Source organism: Anoplopoma fimbria, chromosome 21 (assembly GCF_027596085.1).
Source record: "Anoplopoma fimbria isolate UVic2021 breed Golden Eagle Sablefish chromosome 21, Afim_UVic_2022, whole genome shotgun sequence".
In the NCBI taxonomy this organism is placed as follows: Eukaryota; Metazoa; Chordata; class Actinopteri; order Perciformes; family Anoplopomatidae; genus Anoplopoma; species Anoplopoma fimbria.
The window spans coordinates 18,340,759-18,358,280 of record NC_072469.1 but is presented as its reverse complement, the minus strand read 5'-3'; the positions used below and the strand labels follow the sequence as shown (position 1 = coordinate 18,358,280).

Sequence of the window (17,522 nt, the reverse complement as noted above, 5' to 3'; positions counted from 1 at the left end):
AATCCCCCCAAAAATGAAGCGACCTTTGTCAGACCTGGCTGCTGTGTAAAGCCAATGTCCTTCATGTCGGATCACTGGAGTGTTATGGCATCCAGTCGAGTGTAATGCTATCCAGTGGCAATGATTAGAGAAGTGTGAAGCAGATGAGGCTCCAAGGGGCCACATGGGGATACAGTTCAGTGTAATACCGGGGATGAGAGGATGACGAGTGAAGGGAGCGACACAGTCGTCAGGATGAGGCGAGGACACGCTGATGCCGTGGGGCGGTCTGTTCCAAAGAGACTGCTGCAACAGTCAGAAGGCTTGGACTCTGACAGGAAGCCCACTACGAAATGATCATGCAACAAAGTCCCTGGGATAGATTCTGGGTAGAATGCTGTTTGTTTGACTCGATAAACAGGTGTGTATATTATTTTTTTATTAGAACGACAGCTCACTCTTGTTGTTTCAGGTTTGACAACACATTTGAAAACTGAAGTGCGGGTATTTGAAATTCATGTAGGAAATCCGTCACTTTATCATCTGAGGAAAATAACACAAGATGAAATGACTTTTTGAAGTGTATCATGTTGTAGTTCTCAAATATCTCTCTCTTTGTTCTGATGAAGGTCCTCCAACAAAGATTTCACATTAAAAGCTCAATATGGGACAATACTGAATAATATAACTATTTTATCCTAAAACAGAATAAAATAAGATTGATACTCCACAATAACACAATGAAACACTACCACAAACTAGAGCTTCAGAAGGTAGTCAACTACAACTGTTCATTAGAAGCGTCACAAAGGTGTCATTTGTAGCAGAGCTGTAATATTGTATAGCATTTGATTACATAAGTGTATCCTGTTCACTATTGTTCACACATGCACGCATCTCAAATAAATCAGCAAATCAGCTTCATTCTTTTATTTTCTCGCCACACAGAGATGAAAAAAGACACATTCAAAGCCAAGGACACCTTCCTAGAATGTATCACTTAATATTTTCTACATATCTCGTTGAGACTCGCTGATTACGCGTCTAAAGGTTTTAGCGCTCTGAATGGCAGACAACCTCGGTGGCAGATATTCACTCAACACTCATTACTGACAAGTGAAAGGAACAGAACATCTGACATTACTTTTAATCAAGTTGAAGAAGTGTAGGGGTATTTGTCATTTGAAAAGAAACAAAGGAGCCAGCGGAGGAGAAAGTGGGTTTCAAGAGTGTTTTTGTGTGTGTGTTTGTGGTTGAGAGGGAAAGAGAGATAAAAGAGCGTGTCAGAGTGGGAGCAGCGCGCACACCACTCATCATTTCTCTACACTTTCTATGGTTTTTCTCACTTTTTGCTTGTTTGTGCCATTCTTCATGAGCTCCAAGTTTGCTCCTGTATTAATGAGCTACGGTATCCTGATATCCAGCAGCATTAACACTGTTTCCGTCTTCATGATGGGCTAAATAACCATTAGCATCAATGTTAGCTTGTGTATGTGTGTGTGTGTGTGTGTTTGTATGTTGAATAAAAAAAGGCTAGAGACTAACACAAAGTTATTAATCCACCTGCCTCAGTAAACACTGTTGCTCAGTTGTGATGGTGCCCGGCAAAACTCCATTATTCTTTTGTTTGGAGATGGTTATGACAGACCTCGGGGCCAAAGTGCGCACGCAAACTCACACACGTGCACACACACACACACACACACACACACACACACACACACACACACACACACACACACACACACACACACACACACACACACACAGACACACACATTCTAAGGATTTGTGAAGACACATCTACGTAGTGCCATTACCACACAGACTACATACAATTATAATAACACTGAGGTTGTTTGGAGGGAGTTCTACTTTGGACATCTGTAAATTTCCCCGCTGCGGGACTAATAAAGGATTATCTTATCTTATCTTATCTTAACTATAAACCAAGGGATCTGTCTTTTTGTCTTTCTGTGTGTTCTTCGTATATCTTGAAAACCGCTCGGCCGATCTAAATAACACTTGGTGGGTGTATTGTTGGGGACCCCATGGAGTATTCTTTTCTAATTTGGCTCTATTTGGATACGCGATTCGTCCATTATTAATGCACTTTGAATAAACAAGCACACAGCTCTCTGTGCAGCAGTGGATGCGGAGCTTCAGGGCTGTGCATACTCACAGATGTTGTTCGCAGACTGTGGCTGGCTCATTGACTCCAGTTCACTTTTTCTGATGGATCATGGATATAGCCTGCTAATGCTAATGCTACATGGATATTGGATAATGTTACAACCAAACTTTTTCTTCATCCCTAGAGTCAACGAGTACCAGCGATTAGCCTACATAGGAACAGCACCACTCGGCCACTGAAACTCAATTTTTTGTTGTACTAATATATAACACTAATAACATTGCTGCCGGCAAAATAACTCTGCTGAGCCTGACCGGCCGCCTGTGCATGTGAGTCCCTTGGCTGTGTTGGAAATATTAAGTATGATTTTACCAGCAGACTGCTCACACCATGGGTTGTCTGAAGAATGCAAAGCTACAGCTGGGCTGTAGCGGCTCTATAAAACTTTAAAAGTCCTGCATTCAAATTTGTATTTTAAGTCAAGATTGAATGAGAGGCATTATCAGCACAATGTACTTCATTGACTTAACGTCTGTTCAAGGGCGAGCTTTTAATTAATAATGCTAGCAAAGAATAGTAATTCATCATATTTTAATAAATATATATCTAGCATGCAATGTTTTCTTCTGAAGTAGAAGTACACAGTACGTACAGTATACAATTGAGTTGCATGCTTTTTAAGCGCTTAATTTTGAGATAAAATTAATTGAAATAGCAACATAATAACTCGTATTTTTCACCTCTAAACATCATAATAAATCTGTAGCTGTTTCGGGCCCTTATAGTTGAGGGCCCCCAGAACCAGGCTGCTAACCTTGCCTAACGTTAAGGTCTGCCCCTGGTGTTTTTTTCCCGTAAGCCAGACTGTAATGACTATTTCACTGCTGTTTCTGACTGTGAGTATCCGACTTGGATGTGTGACACAACTACTGTATGTCATGGCGATGGTGTGCTGAAGATAGCGCAATGTTGATTTTGACACTGTTTGTATGAATTGTATAAATGCATCTCACAGTAATACAAATAATAGTTTAATTTGTCTCCCAGTTGTATATTTTGTGAACATAAAAATCAATACCAAACTGCTGACTGAATGGGATAGCTTGTGGCAAGCATTGGGAATGTCTGTCCAAGTTGTCGATTTGATGCCGAAATTACTTTAATTGTTGAACCAATATCTTCAGCAAAAATGCAGCTTACCATTCAGATGTGAATAAATTATAACTTAAACTGTGTATCAGGATATTTTTCATTACTGCTTCATTAAACACTTTCAGCAGAGAATCATCCTCAACACCTGCTATGGTGAAGTGAAAAGCCTTCATCCTAAAATAGTTTATCCTCAGATAGTTCAAGGCCAATAAGCCGTATAAAATAATAACTTGATTTAATTAGAAAGATGCTCTGTGAAAATCCTCATATGAATAGCTGAAGTGCTTGCCAACCAATTTAACATCACGCTCTGTTTTTCCCAAAGCGTGTTACTTTTCTTGCTCCTTTACAACAAAGATGCATCCAGACATAATATTCTTTAAACCTTTTTTCATAATTTATTCAAAGTACACTAATGTCTCTAAATCAAAAGCCCTTTATCAGAGGATATTTGCAAAGCCCTAATTAATTCATGGATGATGTCAATTTTATGACACCATTATGCTTCGAGCAAGATGTCTGATACTGTGAAGATGGATTTAATTGCACTCTTTTAGAATAACGATTTAGGTTTAAAATTAGTTAATCCGCAAAACACTGTATTGGGATAAATACATTATTAAACAGGATGTATATCATTGCATATGTGGATGTCACATTCATTCTTCATCTACTGTAGGTCCTATTTCTACAACTAGTAGCCATATGTATGTACATGATATTGGTATGTAGAAGTTTAATGGTCACGTTGCTGTATGTGTATGACAATAGGTAATACGGTTAAAAATCCTTTAAGTATAGCACCTGGTATGCAAAAATTATTTTCTTGTGCAATAACGCAGCAGAGAGTGACAGGAAATATAATACTTAAACAGCACACAAAAAGTTTTAAATTAATTGAGTACATGTTTGGTTAAACATCCTACCTTCTTGTAGAGGGAGCGCAGGTCTCTGTACTGCCACATACTGCTGAGGACCTGAGAAGCTGCCTTTACCACCTTTGCAGAGTGTCTGGAGATAGTAATAGAAAAGAGAGAAAGAGTTATTTCTCCTGAACCACACTCCTTTGGATAATGCTGCTATATCATCCTGCACCCTGTCTTCACCAGCTGCACAAAATGTGTGCAGGCTAGTGGCTCTTGTGATGGCTCTAAGAGTAAGAGGGGCCATTGCTCATTTCAGCAGAGAATGATTTTCTATGCACAAAAACAGAGTTTTCAGATGAGTTTAAAATGACCCTCTCTGCCATGCTAATGGTCCCATCCCCGCCACTAAACTGAGAAATGACTCTTGAAGGAGTCAGTTCAGAAGCCCTGCCCTTCTTACAGCTAAAGAGGGAAGAAGAAGGGTTGCTCATTATCCATTTGTCCACCAAAATTAACAAAGGTCCTCCTGAAAACAGCTTTTAGAAGAACAGAGAATGTTTCAAAGATTGAAATATGGCGTGATGGTATCAACAGAACGTTATTTTACCAGCCTGCTACAAACACAATGCACTGGGATGTACCATATCATGCTCTCCTCCACTGTTACATGAAAAAACAAGTCGATGATTTAACAGTGCAAACAGATCTTAATAGTGACTTCACTACCTAAAACGTCATCAACGTCATCCTAGCTAGATTATGATTATTCATTGCATTTGTCTGAAGCATAAATTGCAGCGCAGTGCAACTTGTGGAATAGGAGATAACATTTTGAGACTACAAAGTAGTGTTGTTGTTTGTATGATGATGATGCTTTTAGGCACTGACTGTTTCAAAGGCAGAGGTCATACACCGATATCCATATCATTCTTTTTTTTAATTCAGTGTATTACTCAGCTCCTACTGTTTCAAGTAAGTTGGTAAACAGTGGCTGTATATGGTGGTGCTATAATGGGCATTTTTCAAATCTGAAAGTGTGTAATTATGTGAATGGAGCATGGTACTGCTGATAAGGAGCATTTATCCTCAGTGTACCTACCCTGGGAAAATGAAGATGTGTGGGCCATTAGCAGCCGACTACACACACTGTGAAATTTGCACTTATGAAGGTTTCTTCCAGCACCTCATCTCTCTTAGTAATGGTGCCCTGGAGCACAGTTCCCTAAATAGACTGAGTGTCTCTCCATAACAATGAATGAGCGTTTGACCTCTGTCCGATAACACTATGGTGTCATCGCAACCCCTGACCTGGTAGTTGCCATAGCAGCTAGCTGAACACCCTGCTTGGTCTCGCATGGCGACAGGTGTTATATTCCTGAGGCGTCTTCCTTGTTCTGCAGACGTCTTTTGTGGACGAGTGGTCACAGGGAATGCAGGGGCAGTTATAATAATAATAATAATAATAATCATAATCAATCCTTTATTAGAATGCAGGGGCAGTTATGATAGATAGATGTGCGTGTGTTATGTGTGGCCACATAAAAGCACTGGTCACCACTGACTGAGTACGGGGTGAACTGAACAATGACTTAATTTAAATTACTTTACAGGTATAGCACAAAAAAACAATGAGAATCGGTGGCTATTACATTAGGTTATTTTGACAGCAGAACATAACACAAACTAATGTGGATGTACAATGTAGCATTAACAATTTCCTCTTTGTATTTTGTTCTGCATCAGACACCAATACTCCTGGTATGAAGGTTACAGTGAGCTTTCTTCACCTTTCCTGAGCGGAGAATGATCCCTGCTGAAATCTGGAAGACCGGTAAGGACATATCATCATTACGATCTAAAAAACACTTCAACAGCAGCGCAGGTAAATATGTTCTGTGGTTATAAATACATCTGACATAGTTTTCCGTAAACTGTTATAATATATCATTATCCTCAGATTTTAATAGCATCCTTTGAGGATTTCTGCTGAACCCAATCTGGGACTCCTGCAAATTTATTTCAAGTGGTTGTTAAGTAGCAGTGATGAACTCTGTGTTTCCACTGTGGCTCAGTGGCATGCCAGTAACACTGTTCTGCTGGTGTTATTCACACTGGGCAACCCATGTAAAGAATATAGCCACTCACTGTACTGTAATATATTTTGGGTAAAGGAATCTACCAAAACAAGTTGTAATAATGGTAGAGAAACTGTCGAAGATATTTCTGCTCACTTCTTTTGTTTAATTTGATGTAATGCAGACATACAATGTATTGTGTCTTCAGTGGTAAATCATGTCTTAAAAATGCTTTTCTCTTTAAACTTTAAAGCTATCGCAGAAAATTGAAATGTTATTGGTAAAGATAACCAGATTTTGTGTTATGGCGTTTCAGTCTTCCTCTAACAAGGTGTGTTATTAAAAGTGTTGGAAATAACAAAGGCCGCTCTGATTCATTCTTCAGCTATCAAGGCGTACTCACTTGTCTCCTTTGCTGCGGGCAATGCCGATGAGTTTTTCTATGCCGCCAGCATCGCGCAGGGCTTTGGCGTTCTCCATGTTCTTGGTAATGACTTCGTGCAGTGCGCAGCAGATGGCAGTTACCGTATCGTCCGACATGGCCTTGCTCGGAGGGCCTGTGGTCCCAGAGGTCCCACTGCTGGTGGCGTTATTGTTGCTGCTGCTACTGCTGCCTGGTAACCGATGGATCAAATCTCTCATGGCATATTTACCTGGGACGAAAAACATTGTTCAAATGTTATTTTCTTTACAACCCCCGTACTGTATATAGCCAATTCAAACATCATGAAAGGTTGTTCTTAAAATTGCCCTTGGATATTTTTTGTGAACAATAAAAGAGATAAATAAAGGGGCGACTGGACTGAGTTTAATTGTTGTGTTTATATTTCCTATGATAATTCATATATCAATGCTAAGGGATGGTTTTAGTGTTATTATGGATGATGTTTACAGTATATCCATTCATACATCTACCTCAACAACATACTTAACAGATACTTCAAAGCCTCTATGACATTAAAGTAAAATATCCCTTTTACTATTTTTTAAAGCAAACGTTTCGTCCAGCTAGTGAGTGAGTTTTGATAACTCCCCAAATCTTTAGTTTGAGGGGGCACACTGAAATCCTGTGACGCACACACACTAATGCAGACATGCTGAGAATCCAATAAAAGGGGGTGAGTCGTGGTATTTTTCTAAAAGGCTGGCATATGAAGAGAATGAAAAAAGAAATTGACATTCAAAGAATGGTTCTTGCTGAGATCGAAGGCAGCAAGAGAGTGGGAGTAATTAAGAGGTGCAGGAGATGCTGGCAGATAGGAAGCTGGGTGGAGCAGATGGAAGCAATAACATTTGGAGTGAAGGGGACTCTCAGACAAAGTGGTGTGAGTATGGATTTCAAAGAGCAGATGACAGAAATTGAGGACAAAACCACCTACATGTAACCTGAACTCACCCACACAGTAAGGTAGTCTATTATGACAAACAGGGTTAAGACGAGACATAAATTATTACTGTCTCAGAAATGTAGATTGTTTTGGTGAAGATGAGAGACATATACTGTATTTAGATTGACATATTTGGATTTCAGATGAATCATTTTCACACATATATATTACACTTTGACTCGTCAAATAATAATCAGGATCAATTGAGTGTTATTTCCTGCAGTGTTTCTGACTCAAGTACTGCAATACTCCCATTAGAGAGCTTCCCATGAGAGCCAGATCAGAAAGATGACTGAGGACAGGGGCCAATAAAGGAGAGATCAGGGCAAATAGGTGATGAGTGGAGGATTGGAAGACAGGAGAGGAATTGAAGAGATGAGAGGAAAAAAGGAGATTGTGCTGACTGAGGTGGTGTGTGGAGATTCATCAAACAAGAGCGGCAGTCGAGGGGTGAGAAATGCCTTGACCGTCATAAAACTTGTCAATTACACTTGAGTCATTTTGAGCCCCTTGGGACGAAACCCACAGGTCATGTTCCTGCTAAGAACCATCAGTTTGGATGCAGAGGTGATTGTTGGATAATGAGCCAACAAAATCTACTCAATAGGACCACTAGGACGAGCCCTCTTACCCTGATGCACAGCTCTTAGCCTGATGTACATCAAGAAGGTCCACTTCAATCAACTGAGCATCTCGACACAAAATAATCAATCTGCTATCTATGAGGCATGTTGAAGCATGTCATTTAAGACAGTTTGAGTGTGTACAAAACACTGAAGAACTGTTCACTGTGAGTCACTGTCTCTTTTTGTGTTTTACAAATGTTTAAAAAAGTTCTCCACAGAAGTGCTGGATAAGATAAAGTAAATAATAACCGGAAGTACAACTAAGTGTTGAATCCATTTTAAAGTGGGACATTACATTTATTACTCAATTTGCAATGAACACAATTTTTTTTACTGTGCATTTATTAAGTCTTAATGAAAAAAAAAAGGAAATGCAAGACCAAAACATCCTTTTGGGGTTAAGATTCGTCCCTTCACTTGTACAGCCAGGATAAAATCTGAGCATTCAAGCTTTTTATCACTGTTCTTTAGTATTTCCCCAATTCTTCCTCTAAAACAGCTAATAAGTCTAAGTGATCTGTCCTGAGAACCTGCTAAGCAAAACACAGAGCAGGAAAATCAGATGACACTTTCAACCTTCGTGGATTAAGGGAACACACACATACACACACACATACACACACACACCACAAATAATGATAATGCATGATTATACATATGCCCTTGTATCACAAACAATGTTGCTAGACATGTTTGAGTTTACCAAAGGCACACTCATGAAGACATGTGGAGGTTTCAACAAACAGACATGCACAATCACACACACACACACACACACACACACACACACACACACACACACACACACACACACACACACACACACACACACACACACACACACACACACACACACACACACACATGCTAACTCTTTCCATGAGGATGGAGTTGGGAGTTAATTGGCCAAGTGTTATCTCAGGCTGGCAGGCTGAACAGAGGTTAAGCGGCCATTGTCTTTTGGCTGTGGGGACAAAATTAAGCTTCATCCTAAGAGCGAGACTCATTATTTGACTGACTATTTTTCCTGACTGATTTACTGGCTGATGACTGACTGATTAATTGACTTTCTTCCTTGATTTAATGATCTAACTAATTTCCGAGTGAGTGACTGAATTATTTACTGACTTGCTGCATGACTAATTTACCGACTGGCTAATTTACTGACTGACTGCCAGATAATTTACTGCGTGAATGACTGACATTTAATTGACTGAGTGACTGACTGATAAAGCGAGTGTCTATTTTTTTAACTGACTGACTGTGGGGAATTAAGTAATAATAAAAGGTGGGTGAAGAGTATAAACAGTAATGTTAAAACTGTTGGAGGCATCCTTCTTTATGTATTAGTAGAATTGTTTTTTTTGCTTACAGGCAGATGCTCTGATAAACTGCTGTCAGCATTTCCCTAAAATATGCTTGCACGCGCATTTGTGTGTCCACACAGGTATGTGCATGCATATCCCTATCAGTCTCCGCAACGTCATCACATTCTTCCCACAGGGGGCAAGTGCTTAACGGAGAAGATGATACAGTAGGAGAGAGAGGTGGCGAGGTTGAATGAGGAGGGGAAAACAGCATAGTAGTCAGCCATGTTTGAGAGATTGGAAAGAGGAAGATGAGGAACAAAAGGGATGACTGAAGGACATAGAAACCAAGTATAGTAAGAGAAGAATTATCCTGCATACACGTTAACGTATGCTGAGACGAATGCAGTGTGAAATGCCTTGATAGCTGAAGAATGAATCAGAGCGGCCTTTGTTATTTCCAACACTTTTAATAACACACCTTGTTAGAGGAAGACTGAAAATCACTGATTGCCAAAAAGCATGACTGAAAGCCTCACAAACACCTCACCTTGACAATATACACACATCCAGTACTGCATGCACACGTCTCACCCGAAGATACACATCAGATCATTATCTGACTTCATGTCTTTTTGTTTGGGGAATTTTTTATGTTCTGTTTTGATGTGAGATGTTTTTCAAAATTTTTAGATTTTTCTTTAATCTTAACTTCGCAATGTCATTTTTCGTCTCTTGGAGTTTAAGAGTTTTATCATATAAACAAATATTAATACTATATACAAAAATAAATATCAAAGGCCAAACTTAAACATACTAAAGCAAAGCTGTGTGCAGACACCACTTTAGTCAACTAAAATCTGGCCCTCTTTCCTACATCTATGATACCAGAGCCTGCAAGAAGCGTATTGATAAATTATAGATGAATATAAACGAGAGGGAGTTGCTGCACTTTCCTAATGTCAATGCAAAATTCAACACGTCTTAAAAGCAAGATCTTTTGATGTTCTCATTACCCTGATGAAGACATTTTTCATTTTAATTACTACTAAATATACAATTTTTCTCTCAAGGCCACATTGATGTTTTCGTTATTTAGTTGATGACTAATTTGAATTTGCTAGAATAAGTACAGCTGTATAGAAAGTATTGTAATACATACAACTAGAAGACAAGCTACGTGTTAAAGCCAGGTCATGTAAGACCTCACAGTGATCATAGGTAGTGACGCAGAAAGAAAATGAATAAAAGAGCCGTGGAGCAAATTTGAATGGATTTTTTATGAGTTGGCGGCGACATTTTCTACTCTAAAGTCCTATTGTGACACAGACAGCACCTCTACATGCTGGAGTGCAATCTCCCCTCATCTTCTTTCTCTGTCACTGAAATGTGAGCTACACCTTGAACATGTCCTCAAGGAGAGAAACAAGCCCCTGTGCTGATCACTGCACAGTCTAATAAACCTGTATTACACAACTCCTCCAATATAGCCGTCTTCACCTGGGAGGCAGAGATGGTAATGTATTCCTCTGCTGCATTCCCTCATGTGTCGCTAACTTCCGCTGTGCGGGGCCATGCTTCATCAGGGCCATAATGGCTGATTTGATTTAAAGAGATCCAATTACCCTCAACAATCAAGTGATTTGATTGTTTACTGACGAAGAAGGGAGAGTGTTATCGAAGTAAAATTGGAGCTAATTGTCTCAGGGAGATGTGGGGAAAGATGAAACGGCTTGATTGGTTGTGGCGTCCAAGAATAAAGGTCATCAGTGACTGGGTTGAGGTCTGCCCTGGGGGCTGCTGTACTCTTACTGGTACCACAAGCTTCTGTCTACGTTATGTCCCTGAAACCTTTCTGGGTTCTATGAGTATGTTCTAGGCTGAATAAAAGCCAAGGTAAAGTGGAAGAATAGGAGACAAACATTTGGACTGCAGCTGGGAAATCTGTTTCAAGTCGTGAGAAAGGAATTGAGAATGTGACAACTGATCACTTTTAGATTACTATACGTTACGTATATATATGCAGGTGAATATCCTGTGTGCAAACTATATTTGTCTTAACAGGTGAAGCATTTAAAGTGTTGATTTGCTATCAGCTAAATATGAACTGTATACTGTATAATGACAACGTGCCACAGCTGCCATTAAAATATTCAGCGACAAAACAAGTGTTTCATTGCCTGTGTGATCTGTGTGAATTTCCTGTTGGTAAGTTAATCAGTAGTACATCACATCAACAACAGGGGGTGCAAGATTCACAGCAACAGGAATATAGATTCTGTTCTGTGGGAATATTTATTTTATTGAAAACATGAAAGATATGGTCCTTGGATGTCAGCCTCTGAGAGAGGTCAACGAATTTAGGACCTTACACCAGGATTATATCAACATACAAACCCTGGAGATACTCTCAATCATCAATATTGGCATTTTATTGGCACCAATTTTAAATAAAAATCATAAAAAATTACAATATTGTAATTAGTTCTGGATCATGGCCTCATATGGCAAGCAGCCACAAAGAAGTAGGAATATTAGTAACATACTGTTCACACACGCAGAGACACACACACACACACACACAGACCCTGCAGTCACCAATTATCAACATCCTCACTTTCTCATGAAGCTGTAATAGATATGAATGACCTGCGAAGACAAGTCTGATTCCCAACTGCAATGTGAGGTGTATTCCTTTTAACTTGTGAATAATAAATATATAAATGAATAAATAAACTGAAATGCAAAGGAGAGCACAAACAGATGAAACACAGCAGGTTGAGGCAGGCCAGGAATGGAGGTAAATTGGAAGCGGCATGCCGTCGCTTCCCCGTCATAAAATATTCTTGCCTTCTTGTGTTTGGTGCTTTTCACACCAGTTATATCCCGCCCCATGTGCCCCTCTTTGATGTCTATGGGTGACAGGTTTACAGCGTGAGAGAGAGGGAGGAAAGCCCCTCACCCCCTTGTGAGAGAATTTGTAGCTTCATTAAAGACATTCTACTGTCATGGAGGAGAAGATGCCGGCTTTGGAATACGTAGATGCCCGTACACTAACTTCTTCTATTCATGCACACACTCACAGTTACAATGAAAAGGGCATTCCTAATGTCATTGCTAGATATTGTTACACTATAAAGCTTCTCAATAATGACCAGTTGGTTCCTTACAAGTGGAAACACTTTCTTGAATAGAATCAGGGCATCATTTTGAATATGTCAAAGAGAAGAAAAAAACATAGACACATTTTATGTATCCATTTACCTCCCAGGATCAACCCAACAAGAGTCAGATCCAGGGGGGACAGCTGTCAGACCCCAAAAAACCTAATGTATCTCATGACAGCCCTTTCTTTCCCTCTCTCTATTTCTCTGTATTGCTCTCAATTTTTATTTCTCTGTCTGTCGGGCTCCCAGTCTGGCACAGTGGAGGACGATGGATGCCACGAGAGAACAAAGTGTGCCGATAAAAGACATGCCAGACCCTCACACACAAGAGATTCGTTCTGAAGGCGACTAAGAAATTTCACAAAAATTACCACTGCGACAGGGACCGAGAAGTGTGTGTCAACTTTGTGTGAGTCAGTGGATTAGGCTGCTCAGTCTTTCTGCCCGCACGCCTTCCAAAGTTGTTCAAGCTCACCACAGTGCAATCTGTTTACAGGGACCGCAAAAGGTGTTACAAATTGTCACGGGTGGGGAAAATACAAAATTGTGATTGAAAATATTTGGTGTGGGCAGGAATCCACAAACTAAGCACGTAAATATCATGTTCCCTCTCTAAGTGCAACCTGTAAATGTACAATAATGTGTGTGTATGCATGTGAATAAAATGGTTTGATTGAAGGCTGGGAAGCGGTGATTTTTTTGTGGATGACAGTGTCTGACACATTTTTACGCTTGGTTTTAAAATGCATCTTTGACTTACGGAATGTAAACCACCAAGATGCATTATGATCCAATCACCCGAAACACTTGCCAAGTTGGCCTGGGACACATTTGACCACGCACATAACAGCAAAATGCTTCATCAAAAACATGATCTCCTTTTGTTACACCTTTTTCTTATCTCCAGTTGGTTCTCAAATTGTGTAAACTGGCTTAAGCCCTGCTATTACTTTCCGCAAAGACGGTCGGATGGACATGAGCTGATGTTGAATTATGAAGGGGAAAAATTGGGTTTTTGGCAAACAGACATTGTCAAAGCTCCTCAAAGTTCTCAATTTTCTCCACCCATCCGCGTAGTTAGAATATTTTGGATGTTCACAGACCGGTTAAAACCTGCCGCATAGTGTGAGATGGCGTGACGTCACTTGAGGACACTCAACCCTTGTGGATGCGGCAAGCATAAATCACGCTTCAGTCCACAACGTCTGAAATCTTCTCAAAAAGGCCACTGTGTCGCCAAGTGCATCAAACAGATCTTTTTTGAAACACGCCAAGGAATAGTTTTAATTTCTTCTTCTTCTTTTAATTTCTTCCCCCCACTGGTTACTTATTTGGTCTTTGCAAAAAGAAGTGATATACGTGATTATTTGTGCTGTATTCGTACTTAGAGCTGTCCACTTGTGATCGCATCAACCCAACCCAGGTTTTAAAAGGGCCACACTCATTTGCAATCATGCCCTTAGTGACATCCCTGTGGCGCACTAGTTCAGCTTCCACAGTAACACTTCCCAGCACTGATGTCATCACTGGGAGACACAAAGAGCGAGAGACTGCGTGTCAGGGAAGGAGAGACGGTATGAGCTCATGTCTGAAACGACACGGAGAGGGAGGGGTGGGTGTGGGATAAAGGGATGAGAGGTGGAGAAGAAGGAAGGAAAAGAAACAAAGAAGCGGAATGAGATGTAGAAAAAGGGGCATAATATTCATGTTGTCGACAAGAAGGTGGGCATTGTGAAGGGAAATTAAGCAGAGTGGGATGGGAGGCTTAAACCAATAGGAGGTGTAATGTGACCAGAGAAGAAGACAAAGAAACAGGACGAGAGAGGTGCCAGAGGGAAAAAGAGAAGAAGAAAGGAAAAATGTCGAGAAGGTGGAAGTGACAAGTCATTTTCTTTCTTTGAAGTTTTAACGTTTTGCTTTTGATTTCATCATTATTAATCATTTCAGAAAAGTGATCATCGTAACTGATTTAGTTACTACAGTCAAAACAAAGAGTTAAGGTGTCTTCTGCAAGCAGTAAGTAATCAGAGAAAGTGTTATCAGTGCTCTGAAGGTGTTTTCAATTTGATGTGATGCAAACAAGTGGGGAGCTTCAACATATATCACACAAGAGAACATCCTGATCAAACTTGAACCTGAACAAAGCACCTCCGGTTTCACATGAAAGAGTCGATCTTGAGCCACTTTCTAGTAAACCATGGCGAGCTTTGTTTGATGTTGGAGGTTAAGTATTGTAAGCAAAATGCAGGAAGGTAGCCAGCAAATCTGGTAATTACAAGTTGACTAGTTAGATTTTCTTTATGTCACTTTATCAAGCTAAAAGATTGTTCTGTGATTCTCCTTGAGTAAATATCACTAATGCCTAAAAGTCTCAATGCTTTGATTCCCTAATCATCAATTTGTAGATTAATATATAATCAAATGCAATGCTATATGATTAAAAACTTTAAGACACTTAAATAACCTGAATCAATATTTCATAAATCAATACTTTTATGACTCGTTTGTTTTAAAAGCATAACTCAAAAGCTTTCACATCCAACTTTGTATTTCTATATATCACAAATGTAATGCAATCCCCAGTATACTGTAGGACTTCACATTAGGATTTCATGTATGGAATTTACATTAAACCCTTACTGCTGTATCCAGAAACTCAATTAGATGTAGTAGTTGGAGCCAGTCACCTCATACAAAGCATTACATTAATTCATTAACTGTCTTAAATTAATAGAGATTTTTTTGTTTAATTAATCATTTTTTCATTAAACAGTAATTTTGGCTTGGGTTTTGATTGCAGGCACTGCATGTGTTTATGGGAGCCTTTAGTAAATGGGTGCTGTGTTTGAAAAAAAATACAGTGTCTTTTTGTCATTCCATTGCCGTTCCCAATTCATGTGTGTCAAATTACCATCTGTAAGTAAATGGGGAAGAATTGCGCTGACAGACGGTGTAGCAGTGAATGGGACTCATTTATTGCTACACAGGCGTACAGTACATTATGCAAATCAAAAACTATGAAGGAGAGTGAAATCAGGAGAGAGAAAAAAAAACGTTGACAGATGAGAGGAATGATTTTCAGTGACACACAATATGCCATTAAATCCCATTACAGATGGATTGGAAATATAAGCATACATATGTGGTTACGGTAGGTCTTTAGCTTTCTCTTCGGTTTCATCTACCACCCTTATTCAGTCTGCCTAGTATGACTTGGCCTATCTCTCCTCTTTTCCTCTCTCCTCCTCTAGCCTTGTGCCTCTGTCTCGCTGCCATCCAGTGCTTTTCCAGAGGATTTGCCACTCTGAGGTTATTGTGTGCGAAAGATGATTCTCATCTCCGCTCACTCTGCTGAGCTCTCATGCAAACTACCATTCCCCCCACGCTGATGCTGCCAAACACACCGACACTAACAGCTTATGACACAGTGTAGCATGGAGATTTGGTTTTTCATTTTTAGAAAGAGGTGATTTACTCTAGATTAGCCATGCAAAATGGTATTACAATTAGGTGGAACTTTGATCTGACAAAGACCCACAAACGTCTCCGTGAAATCGCTTTGTTTCTTCTGGTTACACGGTTGTTTTGCAGAAGTGCATGGTGTAAAGAAAAATGTGTTTGACTCAGAGGTTAGAGTCACTGTGGTGAATAAAGCTTGTGAACATGGGCCAAATGGGGCTTGTCTCTTAGGAGTGCCTGGCCTCTACCTCTTTCCTGTCGACATGTATCAAATCACCCTTTGCCAAGAGCAAAGGCTCAACCCTGACTGATCCCTCTCACTTTTCTCCTCCTCTCTCCATTTTCCCTCTTCATCTCTGAGGCTTTCTGTGTTTCTGTGACATTGTGTGTCATTAACTCTGACTGTTGCTTTCTGGCTCATTTACCATGTGCATTGTTTCGACAGTTAGGAAGAGAAGTTGATGTGCCAGCTGCTTTTAATTGTCAACTGATGATTTATTCCACTAATACTGATCAATTTTATGAGAGCTTAATAATGTCTGATGGCCAAACAGAGCCAGGTTGCCATCACTGTCTTATGAATCAACACTCCATCCTGCAGCTCCAGTTTCCATCTGCTTTAAGCTAATTATTCATGTTTGCCATGCAGTAAAACCACACTAGTGTATGTTCATGTAAAATCTTAGCCAAGAAGAGAGACAAATTAACATAGTGTCTGGTGAAACATCTAACAATAAAAGCTGATATTTTTTTCCATTTGTTGGGAGGTCAAACCAGGGCTACAATTTTAATTCTGAAGCAAGTAAAAGCATGGGATGCCCAGTCTCAGTCTCAGAAAATTGCAAAGTTGGACAGGTGGATTGATGGGAAGGCAACAAAAAGTTCAGTGATTTATTGTTGAAACCGGCTTACTATCTGAGCGTCCGAGGGAAATCAGGTTATGGCAGACAGGTAGCAGGAAGCAGTTGGCAGATAGCAGGTGCATCCAAAACACAGTACACACTAAACACTAAAACAAAAATCACTTGAAAAACAGGCTGAAACTCCAAGTACAAGATATGAAGACGTACTGGCAATGAAACAGGGAAAACACACAGACAAAATGCACAAGGGAAGAAGGGCGTAAATGAGAAACTAATCAGGGCGTGGCAGACAATCAAAAAGGCTGGAAAACTAACAAAGACAGGAATAAAAACCAAACATTACACACAAAGAGTGAACTGATCAAAATAAACCAGAAAACACCACAACTAAATGCCAGGACCATGACGCACTGTTGGATGTAAAGTATAGAGACACTTGTTTGCCAACATGCTGGCCATTAGAATGAGGAAAGAATGTGTCAAATGATTGGCCACTTTAAAGTATT

At 39.9% G+C, this 17,522-nt stretch overlaps 1 protein-coding gene across 1 annotated transcript in view; it reads right to left on the bottom strand.

The window, feature by feature from the left end:
• Positions 1-17,522, bottom strand: part of ctnnd2a (catenin (cadherin-associated protein), delta 2a) — a 205,494-nt gene that overhangs the window by 14,844 nt on the left and 173,128 nt on the right. Inside the window, exons 19-20 of the mRNA XM_054622519.1 lie at positions 6,610-6,859; positions 4,192-4,276 (exon numbers count right to left, since the gene is read on the bottom strand). Coding sequence (XP_054478494.1) covers positions 4,192-4,276; positions 6,610-6,859 — 335 coding nt within the window. The remainder of the gene's footprint in view (positions 1-4,191; positions 4,277-6,609; positions 6,860-17,522) is intronic.